Below are 20,900 nucleotides of genomic sequence, written 5' to 3' on the forward strand. Positions count from 1 at the left end.
CGACTATTTAGTATTTTGCCAATCATTAGGGGACCCGTGGGTGGTCACGACGCGACCACGGGTTGGAGTTGACTAGGGTTGAGTTTTGACCAAGATTGACATTTGGGTCAAACTAGGGTTTTAAGGGTGTAGGCTAATAGGGTATGACTTTACTGCTGTTAGGTGTCTCATTACTCCCATTTACCCTGTGTGTGAGAGCTATCGTATTTTAGCTACTATCTGCAACGTGAGTCTTCTCACTACTTTTACCTATGTGGTATTTATGTGTATGACCAGATGGGTCTTATTTGTTGATTGTTGTTTTATCTTAATTGAACTGCTAATAACTTTGGGATTGTTGAGAATTCCTAGGGTTGCTGATACCTCCTGAAACGTGCTGTTAATCCATAGAGAATGTTGTTAGCCCACTGGGATTGTTGATAATCCCCATGGTTGCTGATAACCCATAGTTGTTTATTATTGATGTGTTGTATGAATATTTTGGGAGGGACTCACTAAGCTTTATGCTTACAACTGTGGATTTATGTGTTTCAGCTACCCCTCGGAAGATCGCAGAAAGGTGAAGGCATAACTGTACACTCCGGTCGACAGAATCTTTATGATTTTCACATTTTGATACTCTGATTTGGGGTGATTATATTGATACACCTGGGATATCTTGTTTTAGATTTTTATAATACATGGAGCTTTTTGCTAAGATAATAATGAATTTTTTTGCTGAAAATTTGGGTTGTTACATGCTACTTCATTGTGCTTGTTGAATTTATATTCCATGAATTTCAAAGATTTCATATGAGTTATTAGATAGTGCATTAGGTACGAAGTTTTAGTCACATAACATTAAACAAATTATTGAATCAGAGCTATTTTCGGGTGTTCAAATTAACTGAGGAAAAAAAGAGGTTAAAACCTCAACTATAGGGTTTGTGCAAGAGGAAATGACATCCGACATAAAATAGGGTTTAACTAGACTTTAGATATTGAAGAGTCTTTTAAAGATAATGATAAACCTCCTCATGCTCTTAATAAACAAAAAACCAAGTCAATCTTCATATTATGAAGTTCCTACTAGTTATGGATGTTTATCCTATTAAAGACTGTTGTGTTTCCTTCCACTTTTCATCTTCCAAAGGTTGAAAATGTGGATGATATAATTATAGAGGATATTATTGGGGTGGAACCTAAAGAGTATCTTACCATTCAACATATAGAAGAGATTACAACCGAAGGTGAAAATACTGATGATCTTGTTACTCAAATAATAATGCTAGATCCAAAGACTCCTACTATTACAGGAGCTCCAATCAAATACAAAGGAAAAAACATTATGAAATGGGAGGTGAACAATCGAAATATGTAATTCAGATGATGTGACATCCCCAATTTCACAGCTAGAAAATACCGATTTGTTTATACTTTATTTGAAAAATCAGAGTATACTTTTGAAGAAATATGATGCGAAATTTGTTCCTATAAATATGATAAGTAAATTATAAAAGCATTTCTGAAGAAATGGATTTTCATTATATTAAAAAAACATCGGGATGTCATTGTCAATATAGTACATAAACACAAACAAAAATAGTATAGGTGGTACAATAACTATTATTCTAATGGCCTATAATCTATAGATCTCTCATCAGATCAACACTCATGTGCTCTTTTGCCAATACATGTAATACAAGAAACTGAGTGGGTCAGGCTTGGGAGCTTGGTGAGCACATAATGTTTTCAACCCATAATAACTAAGTTCTTTAATTTCATAAAATCATTCAACCCGATTACCCATTCCCGTTATCCTCACCTCCTATCCCTAATGTATCTAATTTAAGGGACCTATTCTAAGAATCACCATCGGGAAGACAATAATGCTTAGGGGATTTATCAGCAATATATGTCCGGAAGGCAACCATGAGGGGGATGGAGTACACCAGCGAACACATTGTTCACAAACACCTACAGGTTGTGTTGAGTATTTGAGATATTGAAACTGATTTGGCATGTTTGGTTATTTAGGGAAGCCTTTTTAAAGTTAATCGGTTTATGATTCCCTATAGTGCCTTTTCAGTAGAGGTTCTTCATTGAGCTCTTCTATGGCATTGGTTTTATATTAAGACATTAGTTTTATATTTATGGTATATATTTTATGTTCCCTATAAATAATCATTAGGTTAGCTTTTGAGATTAACATTTTTCCTGATTAGGGTTTTCTCTATACATTAATATCATAATCAAAATACACAAAACCTTTATCAGATTACTTGCATATTATGGTGATTGATTCTAGATTGTTCTTGATATTCCGCATTTGTCATCTCGGATTTATTCCCAACAAGTGGTAACGGAGTGAGTTCTTGTAGATCCCAACGATTATTGCAAGAATAGATATTGTTTATGGCGAAAATTTTATCGTGAATCTCACCTTGTTCTTCAAGTTTTGTAAGTTTTCTGAAAAGAAAAGGTTAAATATCTCGTATAATTGCAAAATCTCGTTCAGATCTGTTATCTTCTACTCATTATTTCATCTGATTTGTTCTTGAATCGTGTTCTTGAAGAGTATTAGAAGAAAAACTTTGTGTTTATTTGAATTTTTGTGTTCAGATCTACATTATCTCTCTACAAATCATCTCAGGTCCACTTTCTCTCTCTAGAATTCTTATCATATCTACTTTCTCTCTCTTCAAGTTCTATCACTTGTTGAAGATCTAATAGATCTTTTATTCTGTAACTCCATTTTAGAACTTGGATTAAAGGTTACTAAATCAATCTATGGTGTAGACAAAGAGACTTTGTTTCATGTTCTTGGTGATTTTATGTTAAGGGATGTTACCGAGTTGTATAATTTTTTTGTTGATGAGAAAATAACTAAATACTCATGTATTAATGAACGTAAATTACAAAAGAATGAGAGAATAGTAGACCAATTTTGTATTATCTATGGACATTTAGATTGGGAAAATAAACAACAGAAGTTAGAGAAAGAAAGAAAAGATAAAGAAGAAGTTCTTGATGTTGTTGGTGAAGTTAATGATGTTTTTCAAGTTCCTTAAGAAAAAGTGACTCCAGATGTTCTTGTTGAGGGGGAGTCAAGTGTTTCAAGTTTTTCAGAAGTTTCACAATCCGAATCTAGTTGTTCTGAAGATGAATCTCAAAGCAAATCTTCGGAAATCGTGAAAGTAAATACATTTTGTTCTATTGCAACAACAACAAATGATTTTTTGTGTTCTGATGATGTTTTTGAGGGATTGGTTCCTTACAGAAAGCCAATAATTCAAGATGTTCAGATTTACCAAACTCCTAAGGAGTGTGGTCAAAAGTCTTCAAATGTTCAGATTCAGAAAGATGAAAAGGTTGTTAAGATCCTAAATTCGTTTCTGAAGCTTAGAAATCAGAAAAGAAAGAAAGAAAGAAGAACAAGAACAAGAGTAAAATGAAGAAGGTTTGGATGCCTAAGGTACAAGTACCTAATGCATGTGAAAAGGTTCAGAAATCTGAAGTCAAGAACGTTCAAAGGATTTCCATTCACATTTTTTCTTCAGATGAATATGTTAAAAGTTGGAGAAAAGAGAAAAAAAGTATTTGGTTGGTTTAAAGAATTTTTTGGAAATTTTTGTTTCCCAACTAAAAAGCAGATATAATTTCAGAAGATGATCGTTTCTCTTCAAATAAATGGGTGTGCAAGAATCCAACTTCAATGTTGAATCTTAAATGGGTACCAAAGGTCTCATAAAAAGTTTTGTCCTTTATAAAAAAATGACAAAATTTGGTGAAATCTGATGAATTTTGAGTCAAAAGGATGAAATCTTGTTGATGGAATCAATTTTTATTGACTTTTAATTGTTGGAAATGACAAATGGCTGAAAAGGTTGAAAAAGTGGGTGAAAAATGACATTTTCTACAAAAAGAAGGCTGACATCTGACACTTTCAGCAAAAGGGTGCAAGTTGTCAGTTCACTGCAATCAGGAGGGTCAGATTCATATTTGTGGAAATATTGGGGTTAGATTCGGAGAGTCATTCACAAAATGATTGTCACTTTCAGACTTTAGTTACAAAATTGCAACTCCATTAAAACAAAAGGGTTCATAATGGAACTTTGGTCAATTGCCTAAAATTGGTTCCGGTAAATCGATGCCGACCAACCAAAATCAGATTCGTTCTTCAACTCTCTCGCAATCAACAAATTTGACGTTCGTCTCCGAATCGGTGCGAACGTCCGCAGGCATTCGTAATTCACTGTTCATCTACGAACATTCGGATGGAATCGGTTTCGCAATTAACACACATTCGCAGTTCAAGGCTCAACTGTTGCAAACGATTCACAATTGGAGTGATTCGCAACTAAAACCTTTGGATTCGTATGTGTAATCGATTCAACTCGCTATTTAGCGTTCACAGTCGGTGACAAAGGTTCGCATTTAGAAACAATCGGAAGTAACTATAAACGAAGGTTCATAACCAAAATCAGAAATCGGTTTCGGTATTGCATCTCATTGTCTAATTCAAAATCGGAGGATTTCATATCTTATAATCCCATTCGTGTCTTACTTGAAAATCGGAACGGATGTAATGGAAGCGTTCGCACTTAAGGACTCGTAATTGAATTTTTGGAATTAAGTGGCAAAATCGGAAATCAGTTTCGGAAATTGATTGAATATTAAATCCAGAAATCACTCTCGGAATTAGATGATGATTCAAAATTGATGATTGGATCGAATAAATCTGTGTCGACATTAGAGTCCTGCGTTTGAATATTCGATTTTGACTTTCAAAAGTCAACCAACGCGTTTGCAATTTAATTGAAGAAGATGACATATGTTTCAATTCTAGTCCCTGAATGTTAGCAAACTTTATAGTTTCAACCTCTTGGATGCTGTTATTTGTTACAATGGAGATGGGTTATATTTTCAACTTTTGCCCCCTGACTTTGAGAACTTTATAGATTTAACCCCATACCAAAATTCTTTTCAATTTTTTTGGATTTTTACCATTTTTACCCTTTCTTTCCAAATTATTTTCATTTCTAATCCTTTTCTTTGGTCTTATTCTTTTCAAACCCTTCTAATTGCTTCTTATTCTATTCTTTTTGTCTAATATTTAAAAATCAAAAAATACAAAATTAATTTTTGTTATTTTTCTGGTTTTAATTTTTGAGAATTAGGTATATTCTAAAAGGATTTATTTCATATAATCTGATGGGTTTCGAAGATTGTTGGTGATTCTTCTTAACTTACCGGATTCTCTCCATGGTATTTGTTGAAGATTCAAGGGGGAGTTTGTATTTGGAAGACGATATTGGTTTCTCTCGCTTTGAAGACCCCATGTACTGATGAGTCTCACAATTTAGGGGGAGAAATGTCAAGAAGATTGAAAATCGTGATCTTCATCAGTTTCATCATTAAGGGGGAGATTGTTGAGTATTTAAGATATTAAAACTGATTTGACATGTTTGGTTATTTAGGGAAGCCTTTTTAGTGTTAATTGTTTCATGATTCTCTACACTGCCTTTTCAGTAAAAGTTCTTCATCGAGCTCTTCTAAGGCTTTGGTTTTATATTAAGGCTATAGTTTTATATTTATGGTATATATTTTATTTTCCCTATAAACAATCATGAGGTTTGATTTAAGATTATCTTTTTCTTGATTAGAGTTTTCTCTATACGTTAATATCATAATCAAAATACACAAAACCTTTATCAGATTACTTGCATATTATGGTGATTGATTCTTGATTATTCTTGATATTTTGCATTCGTCATCTCAGATTTATTGCCAACAGGTTGCGAGCCTGCTAGCGTTCCACTAAATTGTCTACAATAGTTTGTGGTCGTCATCTACACTCTGCTAGATGACTGGGTCAACTTTCAACATCGAGGTCTCTCATCATTTATTTCATCATCTATTTCATCTATCTATATTTACCCATCATAATTATATGTATAAAATACATATACAGTTTAAATCGTATAAAACATGTATATTGTGTTCATCCAGCATAAATATCAAGAACATATATAATATGCACAAATAGCATATAATTTATATTAAATACTTCATATATATGTGTAAGATGAAAATAACTATGCACTCACTTGTTAAAGTGACGATTTGCAATTCAGGAAGCACTTCGCTTCTAACAATTTTATTTTCCTTCGACGCAACCTAGTATCATTATTAATAGATTTTAGTCTAATATTTATTGCGACTAATTATTAGTCTAGATTTATCATTAACTCAAGGTCTACGAGCAATATTGTTTTTCTTGTCTTATATGAGTGTTAAACAATACTTTTCAAATACCATGTACAGACAGGGCCAGACATGAAACACCGGAGAGCAGGACCATTTTGGCATTTAAGCTGTTTTGAAATCCAACAACCCTATGCAGCCCTTCAAACCAGATTCCCTGTACCGTGAACAGTTTAAATGTATTATAATAACATCTTGTATAATTTATAATACTTAGCACATGTATTGTTTATAGGTTCATAATAATAATAATGAACTTAAACATAAGTTATACTTAAAGTAGGGTATGCATAACTCACTTACAGAGGGGGTTTTAGCAAGGAGTTGGGCTCTACGGGGGCAGAAATTCTTAGCTGAAAGCTCTTCTTCTCGGAGCGTTCTGGCGCTCCGGAACTCGCCTCTAACACTCAGGAAGTGCTATGGAATGGAAGAGAGGGTTTAGGGGTATTGGGAGAGAATGGGTTAGAATGGTGTAAAGAAAATGAGAGATCCGTGTCTCTATTTATAGGCTGGAAAACTGACCAACACTATGTGTTACTGGCTAAACACGACGTGTTGCTGTCCAACACTATGTGTTACTGAGCCCAACACGACGTGTTGGAGTGCCAGGTGTCACCATCTGGTGGCAAGGCGTGGGGAGGAAGCTATGGCTGAGATGGTGCCATGTGTCACCTCCAGAAGTTAACCTCAACATAAATTATCTTCTAAATTTCATAAATTTTACATACAAGCTCTGTTTTGACATTCTTTATATCCACACATAGGTAGCGATGTGATCTACAACTTTCGTTTAGACTCCGTCGGCTAATTTTTACTTTATTTTTATAGTTATATTTTAACAGACTTAGACAATTAAAGTTTGTTAAAAATTCATAACGTAGCCATTCGATGTCCGTTTTCGACTATCTTTATATCAACGAGCTCCTATTAATGAGATCTTCAAATCTCATTTAGGTTGTGTTGGCTAGAAATCGATCGATCTAAAATTTGATTTCTGGGTTGTGTACTGTTATGCTAAATCTTAGAAAAATCATAACTTCTTCATACGAAATCAGATTTGGACGTTCTTTTTATGTACATTATCGGTTTAAATTACACTATGACTTTTGTTTAGGTTACTAAGGCTAAAAAGTAGTTTTATCAAAAATTCACTTTTTAAGATACACAACGTTGTGCTGTTTCGTCGTAAACCTTCGAAGGGTCATAACTTATTCGTTATAAGTCGGATTTCAGCGTTCCTTATATCCCCAAAATCCTTGTTACGACTACTTCAACTTTCTTTAAAGATATGGGGTCAAATCTTCATTCTATTTTTGACGCATATTTTTATTATTATTTTATTATATCGTTATAAGCACGTATATTGCACATAAATTACATAAACCACATAATACTTAAATAATTCTTCTTTATTACTTCAAAATGAGTTACAATTGTTGAGCATAACTATTACATCATTATAAAAATGCTTAGCCTAGAAACGCGGGTGTTACAGATGAAGTCCTTCCTATTGCCTGAGGACGAACATGTGGCTAAAGAGATACAAAAAGAGAATGATGCTCTAGATGCAAGGTTGATACATGAAATTGACTTGAAAACTACCATAGAAGAACAAGCTGTTGAAGCTAGTGCTAAACAATCCGAGGCAATAATTCATTGGAATGTTAACACCAGGAAATTATAAGAAATTGGAAATTATCTAAAGAAGACTAGCTGCTAAGCAAAAACCTTTTCGCTCTTGTAATCCAATGATCTGTAACTGAACCTACCACTATCTCCAAATGCATGATTATGTGTGGTCTTTCCCCAATTGAATCTACAAGTTACTATTACAGATAGGGGTGATCATTTGGATCGAACTAGAACGAACCAACTCTTGGACCGGACCAATTTTACAAAAATTGGTTGACCTTGGACTGGACCTGTTGAAGCTTACCAGGTCCACAAGTCCATGTCCATGGAAATAAAAGTGAGCATTTGGACCTAACCTGTTTTGCATAAATTGGTGGACCTTGGACCGGACCTATTGAGGCTTACCAGGTCCATATTGAGGCTTACCAAGTCCAGGTCCAGGTACAGAGGTCCTAATGCTCACCCCTAATTGCAAATCAAGTGCCATCAGAGCATCAGCGTATTAAACTATTTTATAAGACTCATGCTTAACCAATTGAAAATTTTTGGTAACTACACAAGATGAACAGTGTCTAAGTTAAGGTTATTAAAATGATTCTTCAAAACCAAGGGTTTTTTTATCTTATATTGTGGAGAGAAGAAAAGAAAGAATACAATATTACCGGACTAGATTTTACAATAATAAATCTTGAGGACCTTCTTGGTAGTCACTTTTTGAACAAACTCCTCACCCACAAGCAACTCTCTCGAAGAACCTCTTCAATATTCGAACAATACTGACAAAAGACACCATGGACTAAAAAAAAATCTGTAGTTTAGGATTATCTATGCCCCAATCAAATATGGTCCGAGGTACTTCTTCCAAATCAAAGATAAGAATTTTATGTCTAAGCAGTACCTAGAGAAGATGATCAACATTACTTTGAAGTCCCAAAAGGTTTGTGCGAATTTAAGTCAAAAATTGTAGATGAATTTCTTGGTGGTTTGGTGTCATAAAATGGTAACGAAAGATAGCAAATATTGTCAACAATGTATGAATAGATTCAACAAAGATCATTCAGGAGGAGATTGTTAGATCAAGAAACTGACCAATATTGATTCAATAAGCACGCGCCTTCTTGGGTTGACTACTCCCAAGAGTGACAATCTATTGATGAAAGTGATATATCTATATGTAGTGTCTTTTTGACCTTTTGTGTTTTGTAAAGGATATAAGGGACGGTATCACAAATTTTTTTTTTCAATACATGTCCCTTTAAAAGCTATTAGGACTAACACTAATTAACAAACCCTATGTGTTTACATTATAAATAGGCACCCCTTGTAATCCATTTAAAAATATGCATAAATGAAAGAATTGAGTTTTCTCCAAGTTTGATATAATAGTTCTTCATTACCATCTTCTTTTCTTTTTCAGGTTCTAAATTGTTTTCATTTTCATTGTTTATATTGGTTGTTTAATTATGCTCTCTACTTATTCTACATACTAGCTAGCCTATGGGATCCCACTATATCACTTTGACAATCTAGGTATCTTTTTTTCTCTTGTCTGTGATAAGCATATAACTGACATAGAAAGGTAGATATACAAAAGATTGATCATCACTTCTCCTTAAATACACACAACTATCATAGATGCTTCTAGTAAAACCATATGATCTCATGAATGAATCAAATCTCTTGTACCATTATCGAATCAACCCATATGAGGATCTCTTGAGCATGCATACCATGTCTTTATTACCAACACTAATGAAACCTTCGGACTATTCCATGTAGATGTCATCTTTCAACTCTTCATGTAAAAGTAATACAGTTTTAATAATATGCTTATGCATTCCCAATCGTCATCTATGAAATGTGTTGTAAAAACCATGTAGCTAAACCTTTGACATATAGATGCCAAGTATCTATGTCAAGTGCACATTGTTTGGGACTAATTAAATAAGCCATTAAATTATTTTTATCATCTATGTAGTATATTGCAACATCCCTAGATACTTTGTGTCATGATGGCAAAGTAAAATTTTCATTTAAAGAACTAATATATTCAACAAAATCCTCATTTTTATATGAGTATAAAAGGTAGTTCAAAACAATAAAACAAGTTAAGTAATGTTTTTTTAATCCTAACCTCATCGTGCTTCCATTTTTGCATACTAACTTCCCAACCAACTTGTTTTTCAAACTGTAAGGCACTTTGTTTTTCATGGCAATATTTTCTAGATTATTGTCAAAATTATGGGAATATTTTTAAAGGGGGTGTTTGGCTTGTCTTTTTGAGAGGCAAAAGTTTTTTTGGAAAAGTTACAAAAAGTCAGGTTTTTCTAACTTTTCCAAAAAGTCAGTTTTCTTTCTATCTAAAATCCAAAAGTACCTTTTAAAATGTTTCTACCAAATATTTTTTACCTTTTATCTTTTCCAAAAAGGACTTTTTCCTCTCAATTAAAAGACAAGCTAAACACCCCCTAAGACTAGAAGTTATGGTTATTAGCGGGCCGGATTTAAGTATTATAGGGAAATGTTTACACTTAATTTGCATGCTTCTATTTAACTCCATTACTTTCATTTATCATCAAAACGTCGAAGTGGTTCCGACATTCAACCCTCTTATTCCCTCCTTTATTGGTTCGTTTTTTACGTTTGTTGATTTCTTGCACATTTTCATTTTTTTATAAACGAGATCTTCATCATCATGGATGACGACACAAGGGGTTTCCTCAACAAATGTATCATCCTCTCGAAGACAATATCATATTGCAAAAATTTACTAAATACTATGCTCAGATAAACCATAAAAATCCTTTCTGTAACCGGTCAATTGGTTTGCCTAAATCTTTTATTAAATTCTATACTAGATTTGACTACCAAGGACAAAAGCGGTCATGCAAGATAATCAGCATGCATGCAGGATCTTTTCATATATATCATATTGGAAAATCTAACAACGAGATCGTGACTATTCTAGAAACCACTCTCCTTTAGCAGGGCTGGCCCCAAGATTATGAAGACCCTATGCAATTCAACAAAATAATGACCCTAAAACATGAAATACCCTAAAATTTAATCAAAAAGAGTATAATTTTTTGTTTTCTAATGAAACATACATAAACTAAAATTTAATATACAAAAAAATTGCTTCTACATAAAAACAATCATCATTCTCTGAGAAAACTATAAAAAAATCAGAAATAAAATCAGAGATTTATATTACACTATTAGAAAAGAAAACTTTGATTTTTTCTTCTAATAAAAAAACTAGAAATCAAAAAATTACCTTCTAATTTTTGACATTTTAAAATGATCTGAAATTAGAAACTTTTAAGCCTCAAAGAATGATTCAAAGTCAACAAATTGTTGCATCAATGCCTATGAATTCCAGAAAATGTGAATAAGAAAGAATGAAAAAAAAACTGATTTACTTCTACATAATATAAGAAATGTATCAGATTGATAAAACAAAATGTATAATACCTTTGTTTATATACACGTCAAGACAGTCTCAAAATCAGAAACTTCCAATATCAAAGTTGGATCGAGAGTGAGGAGATTGTTGCTTCAATCTTGTGGATACAAGAAAACATAAATCAGAAAGAATAAAAATACTCCTAAACAACATAAAAAATATACCAAATAGATATAAAAAATGTATCACACCTTTTGATTTTCGTCCCTAGACACGATCCCAGATTTTGGTTTTAGAAACCTCACTCCCGATTTTAATTTTCTTCAGATTTTCGAAGCTTGGCTCCCTATTCTAATTCACCGAACAATTAAGAAGAAAAAAGTATGAACTAAAAGCTTCTGATTTTGTGTTTTCTTTCTGATTATCGAGGATTGCGGATTTTTTTGACTGTTTTCCTCCTGATTTAAGCAAATAAGAAATAAGAGGAATAGAATATTGCCAACCATCGTCAACTAGTTCTTGTCTTCCCTATGCTTAAATTGTAATCATCATCATCGAGAACCAAAACGTCGTTTCCTTTTCCCAAAAATTTAATGATTCTAGCTCATCTGATTTCTAATTCCCGTTGCTTGCATCGTTTCCTTTCTCATATGATACATCCAAAAATCTAAAATACCCTAATATAAAATCTGAAAAAAATGGGCCCTATATTTTAGTGGGCCCTATTCATAAGCACTCCTTGAAGACCCATTGGGTCGGCCCTGTCCTTTAGGTATCTATTAGTATTACAATCAGAACTAATAATTAAATTAGGTAATGCAAATGATAAATTATGTGATCCATATTAGGGTTTAGGATTTAGTGTTTGGGTATGTATAAGATTTAGGGTTTAGGAAGTTGTGTGTTTATGGTTTAAGATTTTGGGATGAAGAGTATAATGTCATAAATTGAACAACTTGTAGAAAACCTTGCAATTTTATGACTTTAAACACATTTTTCTTTTAAAAATATTTCTATTAACTAATAAAGCTGGAGGAGATACCACGCCTCTATGGCTCTCATTAGCTATATATGGCTTGAGAAATTAAATTACCTCCTACCTTTTATGCCTACAAATGTTCCTACCCAATAAAATTATGACAAGTGTCATCATTTCATATATTTTTTTTAACTAACTCATTAAGGCTATATTAAGAATATATCATATACAATTAAATTGAATGGTTATTTGTCATAATTTTAGTAGGTAAGAATAATTATAGACATAAAAAGTAGGAGGTAATTTAATTTCTCATATGGCTTTGAGGTCCTTCATCTGATTCGAATGGAATCTATTGAAGTCTACATTAGAGATTAACTTTTGTGTGTGTGTGTGGGGGGGGGGGGGGGGGGGGGGTGGGGGGGGGGGGGGGGGATTATATATAGTAGTTGGAAGTGAATCTATGTTATTTTCTTTGATTCTATGGCCCTAAATCATTCCACAAAACACAAACAATGTGTGGTGGTCATTAAGAATGTTTATTTGGCCCATCTTGACTTCGACGACCTTAGATGGAGTCTTTCTTTGGTTTGTGGGTGCATCAATGTTAATCAGTCATAAATACCAGTAAACCGACCTTAATCTATACGTCACATTAATGGTTGCCTTGAAAGACTGGCAAACTTTTAACCACTTTGTGATGTGAACACACTATACTGATTTGTATTCGAAATAGATCAGTAGATGCCATTAATGAAGCATTTTCTTTTCCTGTTGACATTGCACTACAGATCCTTAGGCTTTTGATGCCTAAAGCTAATAGTTTAGCACACGGTAACAAATATCCCATGTAATTAGATTATTCTTGAACCAAAGTGTACTCATTTTTGTTCCCAATAAAGATAGGCATTTGATTAAACTCAATACACATGATAACGATGGTAGATGAATTCATGAAACATTGTATTTGGATCGACTCATGCACCCACATCAATAAGGCGATGACAAATAAAGGGTCCTATAGGGGCAATTAACCATCGTCTTATGGTAAGTCTTCCAGCTAATAAAGTCAGTCGACTACACATATTGGGTCATGATAGTGATGATTCCATTGGAACTTACGAAACACGACAGGAATTTTACTATATATACATGTAGTCGGTATGGTTTTAACAAAAAAAAAAAATCTATCTAGCTAATGTTTAAGTAAGGATATAATTCATTCGTACAATAGTAAATTCGAGTTTTCCTTCTGACTGTCTCCTCACATCGCTTCTACTCCATAAGTATTCTATCTTCCGATCAGTAACTATACGTTTCTAGTTTCTATTTTTTGTTGCTCTATTCAATACAATGAACTTGAAGTAGACAATTAACATGCGTTGCAAAATCTTTAAGAACATTGATAATATAAATCGATCTTTGTTTGTAGGGGGTATCCATACATACACTTAACTTATGGACGAATGCATCATCAAGGCTGCTTCTGCTTTTTTACTTGGATTGCTGATTTCAGTCTTCAGTAACAGAAACAGTTTCTGTGATGGGAAGTTCGAGGGTTCATGCAGGGAGAGAGAGAAACATGCACTTCTAAAGTTCAAGAGTGATCTAATAGATCCTTCAGGAAGGCTTTCTTCTTGGGGTGTTGATCAGAAGGATTGCTGTGTGTGGGTGGGAGTTACGTGCAACAACTCCACCGGCCATGTTCATGAGCTTCGCTTACAGAATCCAGATGCAGAGAGTGGATGGCTTCCTTACTTTGGCTATGAAAAGTCAGGATTAAGTGGGAAGATAAACCCTTCTCTTCTCGTTTTGAAAAGGTTAAGTCATTTGGACTTGAGCTACAACAATTTCAAAGGACTTCAAATTCCAGATTTTATTAGTTCTCTCACGCATCTACGAGTTCTCGACTTGTCTGAAGCTGGTTTTGGAGGGTTGATTCCTCAACAACTTGGTAACCTTTCTAGTTTAGTATCTCTTCGTCTTAAAGGACGTGATGATTATACAAGCACCTTACGTGTTCAAGATCTTCAATGGCTCTCCAACCTTCGTTTGCTTAAACATCTCGATTTGAGCTTTGTTAATCTTAGCAATGCATCGAATTGGGTAGAGAAGGTGAATATGGTTGGGTCTATTGAAGAATTGTACTTGGCTGGTTGTTATCTTGATTCCCATACTTCGCTTCTTACTAATAATAATTTCACTTCCATTTCTACACTCGATCTTTCTCACAACAATTTCGAACCATCATTACCTCGTTGGATTCTCAGTATCACCACCCTGGATTCACTTTCTTTATCTCAAATTGGTATTTCTGGACCAATCCCATTCGGTCTAAGGAACATGAGCAATCTTCAAAATCTTGACCTCTCTTCAAACCTATTAGATTCTAGTATACCTAAATGGGTAGGAAATTTCTCATCTTTAATTTCGTTAGATTTGTCGAACAACCAGTTGAATGGAAGTCTTCCCGAAAGTCTTGGTCACCTTTCCATGTTAGAAGGCTTGTACATTTCCAGTAATTTTCTTGAAGGAATCGTCTCAGAGGCTCATTTTTCCAATCTCACAAACATGATTTATCTGTATGCATCAGACAATTCATTGTCCATGCACGTGAGTCCAGATTGGAATCCAGTTTTCCAGCTTGAACAAATGGAATTAAGATCTTGGAAACTCGGCCCCAAGTTTCCTAGTTGGCTTCGATCTCAAAACAAGCTGTTGGACTTGGACTTGTCATGTGGTCAAATAGCCGATAGTGTTCCTTATTGGTTTTGGGATGAGTTATCATCTCATTTTATGTACTTGAATCTTTCTCATAACCAGCTTCATGGTGAGATACCAAACATAGCACCAACACTAGGTGCTATTCACTCAGTGATGTACTTGAACTCGAACAAATTCAGTGGTTCATTGCCTTTATTCCCTCCAAACTTACGGGAGTTGGATGTTTCAAGGAATTCAATTTCGGGTAACATCTCAAGGTTCTTATGTGACAAACAACCACATGAGTTGAAAATCCTTCACCTAGGAGACAACTTATTCTCAGGGAAAATCGCAAATTGCTGGAACAATTGGCTGCAACTGGAAGTGCTAATGCTTGGAAACAATAACTTCACAGGGAGTATACCGATATCCATTGGACATCTACAAGGCTTACGCTCCTTACACCTACGCAACAATAGCTTCACCGGAGTCATCCCTTTGTCTTTGCAGAAATGCAAGAATTTGACTATGATCGATCTTAGCATAAATAATTTTATTGGTAACATACCCACATGGATAGGGAAAATGCTTACCAAAGTTATGGTGTTGATCCTCCGTTCAAACAAGATCAGTAGTGATATACCTCATCAGCTCTGTGAACTTGTCTCCCTTCAAATCTTGGACCTCTCAAACAACAAGTTGACTGGAAAGATTCCGAAATGCATCAACAAGTTGAGTGCAATGACCAGAGTTAAATACTCAAACCACACAGCGATATCCTACGCTTATTATGGTGGAGAGATTGCAATTTTGGAAAACGCGTTTTTGGTCACGAAAGGATTGGAGTTCCAATATGACAGCATCCTTTCTCTGATGACGCTTATCGATCTCTCAAACAATGTTTTGTCAGGAGAGATACCAGAGGAACTAACAAGCTTAAAAGGGTTACGAGCGTTGAATCTATCAAAGAATCATCTGTCAGGAGTGATCCCAAAAAGTATTTCGAACATGGGACTAGTTGAATCACTTGATTTGTCAACCAATCAGCTATCTGGTAAAATTCCTGCAAGCATTGCAAGCTTGAGTTTCTTAAACTACTTCAATGTGTCGTTTAATGAGTTGTCTGGCCAAATTCCGACAAGCACTCAGCTCCAGAGCTTCGATGCTTCTTCATATGTGGGAAATAAGCTATGTGGACCACCATTACAAAATGACTGCATCGACAATACCATAGAAGCTGATCACCAAGATGACAATGATGATGCAAAGGAATCTGAGAAGTTCTACATATGCATGATAATTGGTTTCGTAGTGGGCTTTTGGGGATTGATTAGTCCGTTGCTCTATAGCTACTCATGGAGACGCACATACTTCAGATTTCTAGATGCTAATTGGTGTCGAGTTTATGTTTATGTTAGGAGATGGTTTAGGTGCTGCTAGATTAATTTCTTTATACATGTATTTATAATATATTGTACTAGTATCAATGTTATTAAGATCTATATCCTATATAAGATCGTTGTTCGCTTTGCAAAATCATGATCCTAAGATCAAAGCGGATCGTAAGATCCGACCAAAAGCAGTTTAACGGGTGAAATGTACATTTTCATCTATGAGCTAACCACTAGTGAACAATAAATAGTTTAAGACTTAAAAAAATACATCTTCAATACATCCCTTAACGATAAACAATTCAAAATAAATATTATAGGATACATATAGGATCTATTTAGTTAGCACAAATTAATAATAATAATAATAATAATAATAATAATACCCAAAGATAATTCAAATACAATCATTGATCGATTTACCTAGGTGGAATCTTGTTAGTGTATCACACATTTGTGTCATCATATACATGACTATATATATTTGAGTTCATCATCTCTCCTTAAAGACTCTTTTGGAGAGTTAATATGTGACTTCATATATATCTTCTGTAATATGATATTAGAGTCGGCGTTTAACACATTCATGACATGCACAACAAGAATTAGGAGTATCAGGGACATCGCTTTTTGCGACGACAAGATATAGCAATAGTGGCGACACCAGAGTAGAAGCGCTTAGTATCGCCACTAAAACGTCACAGTCGTCGCTAATAGGGGAGTCGCTAAAGATAATCACCGGAGATCCGTCGGAGACACGCTACTTTCAATCCCGACCCTTGGTTCGGCAAATAATCCAACAAATAGGGTTTGTTCCCGTGATATGAAATAGAGACGACGCTTTTAGCGGCGACATGTCGCCGCTAAAGGTGCCGATCCGTTGACCAACATTGGACCAAATTCTGGCCCTACGATTCTTACCCAATCCAACGGTTGGTAATCGCCAGAAAGGGCGCGTTCGGTTCCCTCCAGTTTGTCGCCGCTAATATTCCTGTGTCACCGCTATTAGTTTCGCCCCTTTTGTCCCGGTTCGTCTTCCCAGACTCCATTTTCTCCTGTTTGTTTGATACGTACGCAGCTCCCACGGCGATCTGCAACTTCTCCGGTGACTCCTACTCTCTCTACCGTTGATTGGGCTCCAAACTCGACTCCCACCGCCGATTGGCCTCCAAAGCCGAGTCCCACGTATAACCTTTACAGGCGACTACCGCCTCTATTTCCGACTGGACCTTCGATTTCGTGTTGATATCTCTGGCGAGGTTTGTTTTCAGACCAATTTCTCTTTCCATTCCTCTGTTAACACACATAAACACCACCGATTCCTATTTCAAGTGATTTGTTTGTTTGTTTTTTTTTTTTTCGTTCCAGTGACCTTCACCAACGACTGCAGCTTCACCACCGAGTCTAGCTTCGTTTTTCCGGGCAAGGACATGTTACTTTGATCTGTTTCACTTCTTAATATGGATTGTATTCATGTGGATATGTTAATCATGGAAACTGTGAAATTCATGGTAATTGTGAAATTGATTATTTTGATTTGTTTCATTTGTTTGAATGTATGTTTCACTTGTTTGAATGTATATGTAAAATTGATTAAAACTATTAACTTTGTTTTAATGTATATGTAAAATTGATTGAAACTATTAACTTTGTTTGAATGTATATGTAAAATTAATTGAAACTATTAACGGTGAAATTATGGAAACTATTGTATGCAGGAACATGGTAGTTTGATTAGTTTGATATATTTCATTTGTTGATCATGTAAGAATTGATGAATTTATATGTAAATTGATATGTTTCACTTGTTGATCATGTATGAATTGATGAATTTATATGTAAATTGATATGTTTCACTTATTGATCATGTATGAGTTGATGAATTTATATATGAAATTGATGTGTGTGTATATATATATATATATATATATATATATATATATATATATATATATATATATATATATATATATATATATATATATATATATATATATATATGAAACTATTGTATGTTTATCATGAATTTATATGTAAAATTTAAGAATGTTCATATGCTTATTATAAATATATTTTATTCTATATTAAAAAAATAAAATAAATACATCATAATAGATAATTTTTTTCTATAAGCTAATGAAGAAACATTAGTCAAAAAGGTTTTTAAAAGAAAAAGAAGAAGAATAATAATAAACCATAATAAACTAATTAAATAAATAACAAATATATAAAATCGTTTAAAGTACAATGTTGTAATAAAAAAATTAAAAATTAAAATGCTAAATCTACTAAGTTATAATTACTCAAAATAGAAAAATAAAAACAAAAATAAGTTGATAAATTAAAATTGGTCAAAAAGGTTTTTAAAAGAAAAAGAAGAAGAATAATAATAAACCATAATAAAATAATTAAATAAATAACAAATATATAAAATCGTTTAAAATACAATATTAAAAAAAATAAAAAATTAAAACGCTAAATCTACTAAGTTATAATTACTCAAAATAGAAAAATAAAAACAAAAATAAGTTGATAAGTCAAAATTGGTCAAAAAGGTTTTTAAATGAAAAAGTAGAAGAATAATAATAAACCATAATAAACTAATTAAATTAATAACAAATATATAATATCGTTTAAAGTACAATGTTATAATAAAAAAAATTAAAAATTAAAACGCTAAATCTACTAAGTTATAATTACTCAAAATAGAAAAATAAAAACAAAAATAAGTTGATAAATCAAAATATGAAAAAAAAGATGATATAAATAACATATATATATATATATATATATATATATATATATATATATATATATATATATATATATATATATATATTATCGTTTAAAGTATCATGCTATAAGAAAAAAATAATTTTTTTTTAGTTTAAGCCTCTTCTTTTTAAATCATCTAAAGCCTAGAAATACCCGCCCGAAATTGATTTAGAAATTAATTTCGGGTTGTCCCCGTTTTGGGACTGCTTTTTGAATACCTTATCTCATCTAGGATGTATATGTGTATTACATGATTGATTGTTTAAGAAATATTCGGTTGTTATTTTCTCTTTGCTCCTCGGTATATACTTTTATATATACTTAGGAGCTAAGGGGAAATGCTGCCGAATGTTTCTTAAATGGTTAATCATATAATACACATTTGCATATGAGGTAAGGTATTCAAAAAGTGGGTTTAGAAGCCTACCCTTGTGAATACTCTCCTGTTGCCTGGTTTTCTATTCCATTTGATTGAGTGGTTACTCTATCCTTATAAATATTCAATCCAAATTCTACTTCTTGTAGAGTAAACACTAAAACCTAACTTATGTTTCTGTTGCAACATGTCTATTGATAAAACGTGGACTACTATTGAAAACCGTAACTCTACCTTGTTCCAACAAGGACTCGAATCTTTTCTCGAGAGGTCCAAACCACATGTCGATAACAAAGGTCAAATTAGATGCCCATGTAACAAATGTAATGTCAATAAATTTATACTACTAGCTATAATGAAATTCCATATACTTCAACATAGTTTTAGTCCACATTATATTATATGGAAGTATTACGGCGAAAATACAACTCAACAGGTTGTCGAAGACATACCGTGTAGTAACGAGATGACCGATGTTATTGATGATATTATGGGGGGTGTGATTGAAAATGATACCAACCGCAACGAAGGGAACCCAAATACAGACGGTAGCGGTGTTGATGATGGATTTCAAAAGCTGTTAGAGGAAGTCCAATTCAAATTATATCCTGGATGTTTGTTTTCGTACCTTAACTTTTTAGCAAAGTTGATGTATATCAAGGTGATCAACAAATGGACTGATAGTTCATTCGATCAGCTTCTTAAGTTGTTGCAAACTATGTTTCCTGAAGGAAACAACCACCCCCAGCCACATTACGAAGCAAAAAAGACACTTAAAAAGATCGGCTTAGGTTATGAGTCAATACATGTATGTAAAAGCGACTGCTTTCTTTTCTGGAAAGAACACGAGTTGTTGCAAAAATGTCCAGTTTGTAATGAGAGTCGGTGGGTTGATGAAAATACAAAGGGTAAGAAGGTGGCTCATAAGGTTTTACGATACTTTTCCGTGACCCCCAGACTACAACGTTTGTACTGTTCAAGACACATAGCTAAAGATATGATTTAGCATAGTACCGGACAATCCAAAGATGGTACGATGATTCATCCCGTTGATGGTACTTCATGGAAATAATTTGATATGAAGTATCCTGACTTCTCGAGGGAACCTCGAAACGTACGCTTAGGGCTTTCTGCTGATGGTTTTAATCCGTTTGGTAACATGTGTAATCCGTATAACATGTGGCCTGTCATACTCACCACTTACAATCTTCCACCATGGCTATGCATGAAAGAGTAATCTTTCATGTTGACCTTGTTGATTCCTAGCCCCAAAGCACCCGAGAAAGACTTGGATGTGTTCCTTAGGCCGTTGGTGGATGAGTTGAAGCAGTTATGGAGTTTTGGAGTGCGTACTAAAGATGCAGCGACAGATAAATTCTTCAATATGAAAGT

The 20,900-nt window shown here is 33.8% G+C and overlaps 1 protein-coding gene across 2 annotated transcripts; it reads left to right on the forward strand.

The window, feature by feature from the left end:
• Positions 1–13,422: 13,422 nt before the first annotated feature.
• LOC111889277 (receptor-like protein EIX2) lies at positions 13,423–16,502 on the forward strand. Of its 2 annotated transcripts, none has more exons than XM_023885411.3 (2): positions 13,423–13,549; positions 13,696–16,502. In XM_023885411.3, exon 2 carries the CDS (start codon positions 13,722–13,724, stop codon positions 16,404–16,406), a length of 2,685 nt encoding a protein of 894 aa, XP_023741179.1. In that variant the 5' UTR covers positions 13,423–13,549; positions 13,696–13,721; the 3' UTR covers positions 16,407–16,502. The 2 variants fall into 2 exon arrangements, with proteins under 2 accessions (XP_023741179.1, XP_023741180.1); XM_023885412.3 differs by having other exon boundaries at positions 13,447–13,568.
• Positions 16,503–20,900: the final 4,398 nt, after the last annotated feature.

The sequence above is a fragment of the Lactuca sativa genome, chromosome 7, assembly GCF_002870075.4.
Source record: "Lactuca sativa cultivar Salinas chromosome 7, Lsat_Salinas_v11, whole genome shotgun sequence".
NCBI classification, from domain to species: domain Eukaryota; kingdom Viridiplantae; phylum Streptophyta; class Magnoliopsida; order Asterales; family Asteraceae; genus Lactuca; species Lactuca sativa.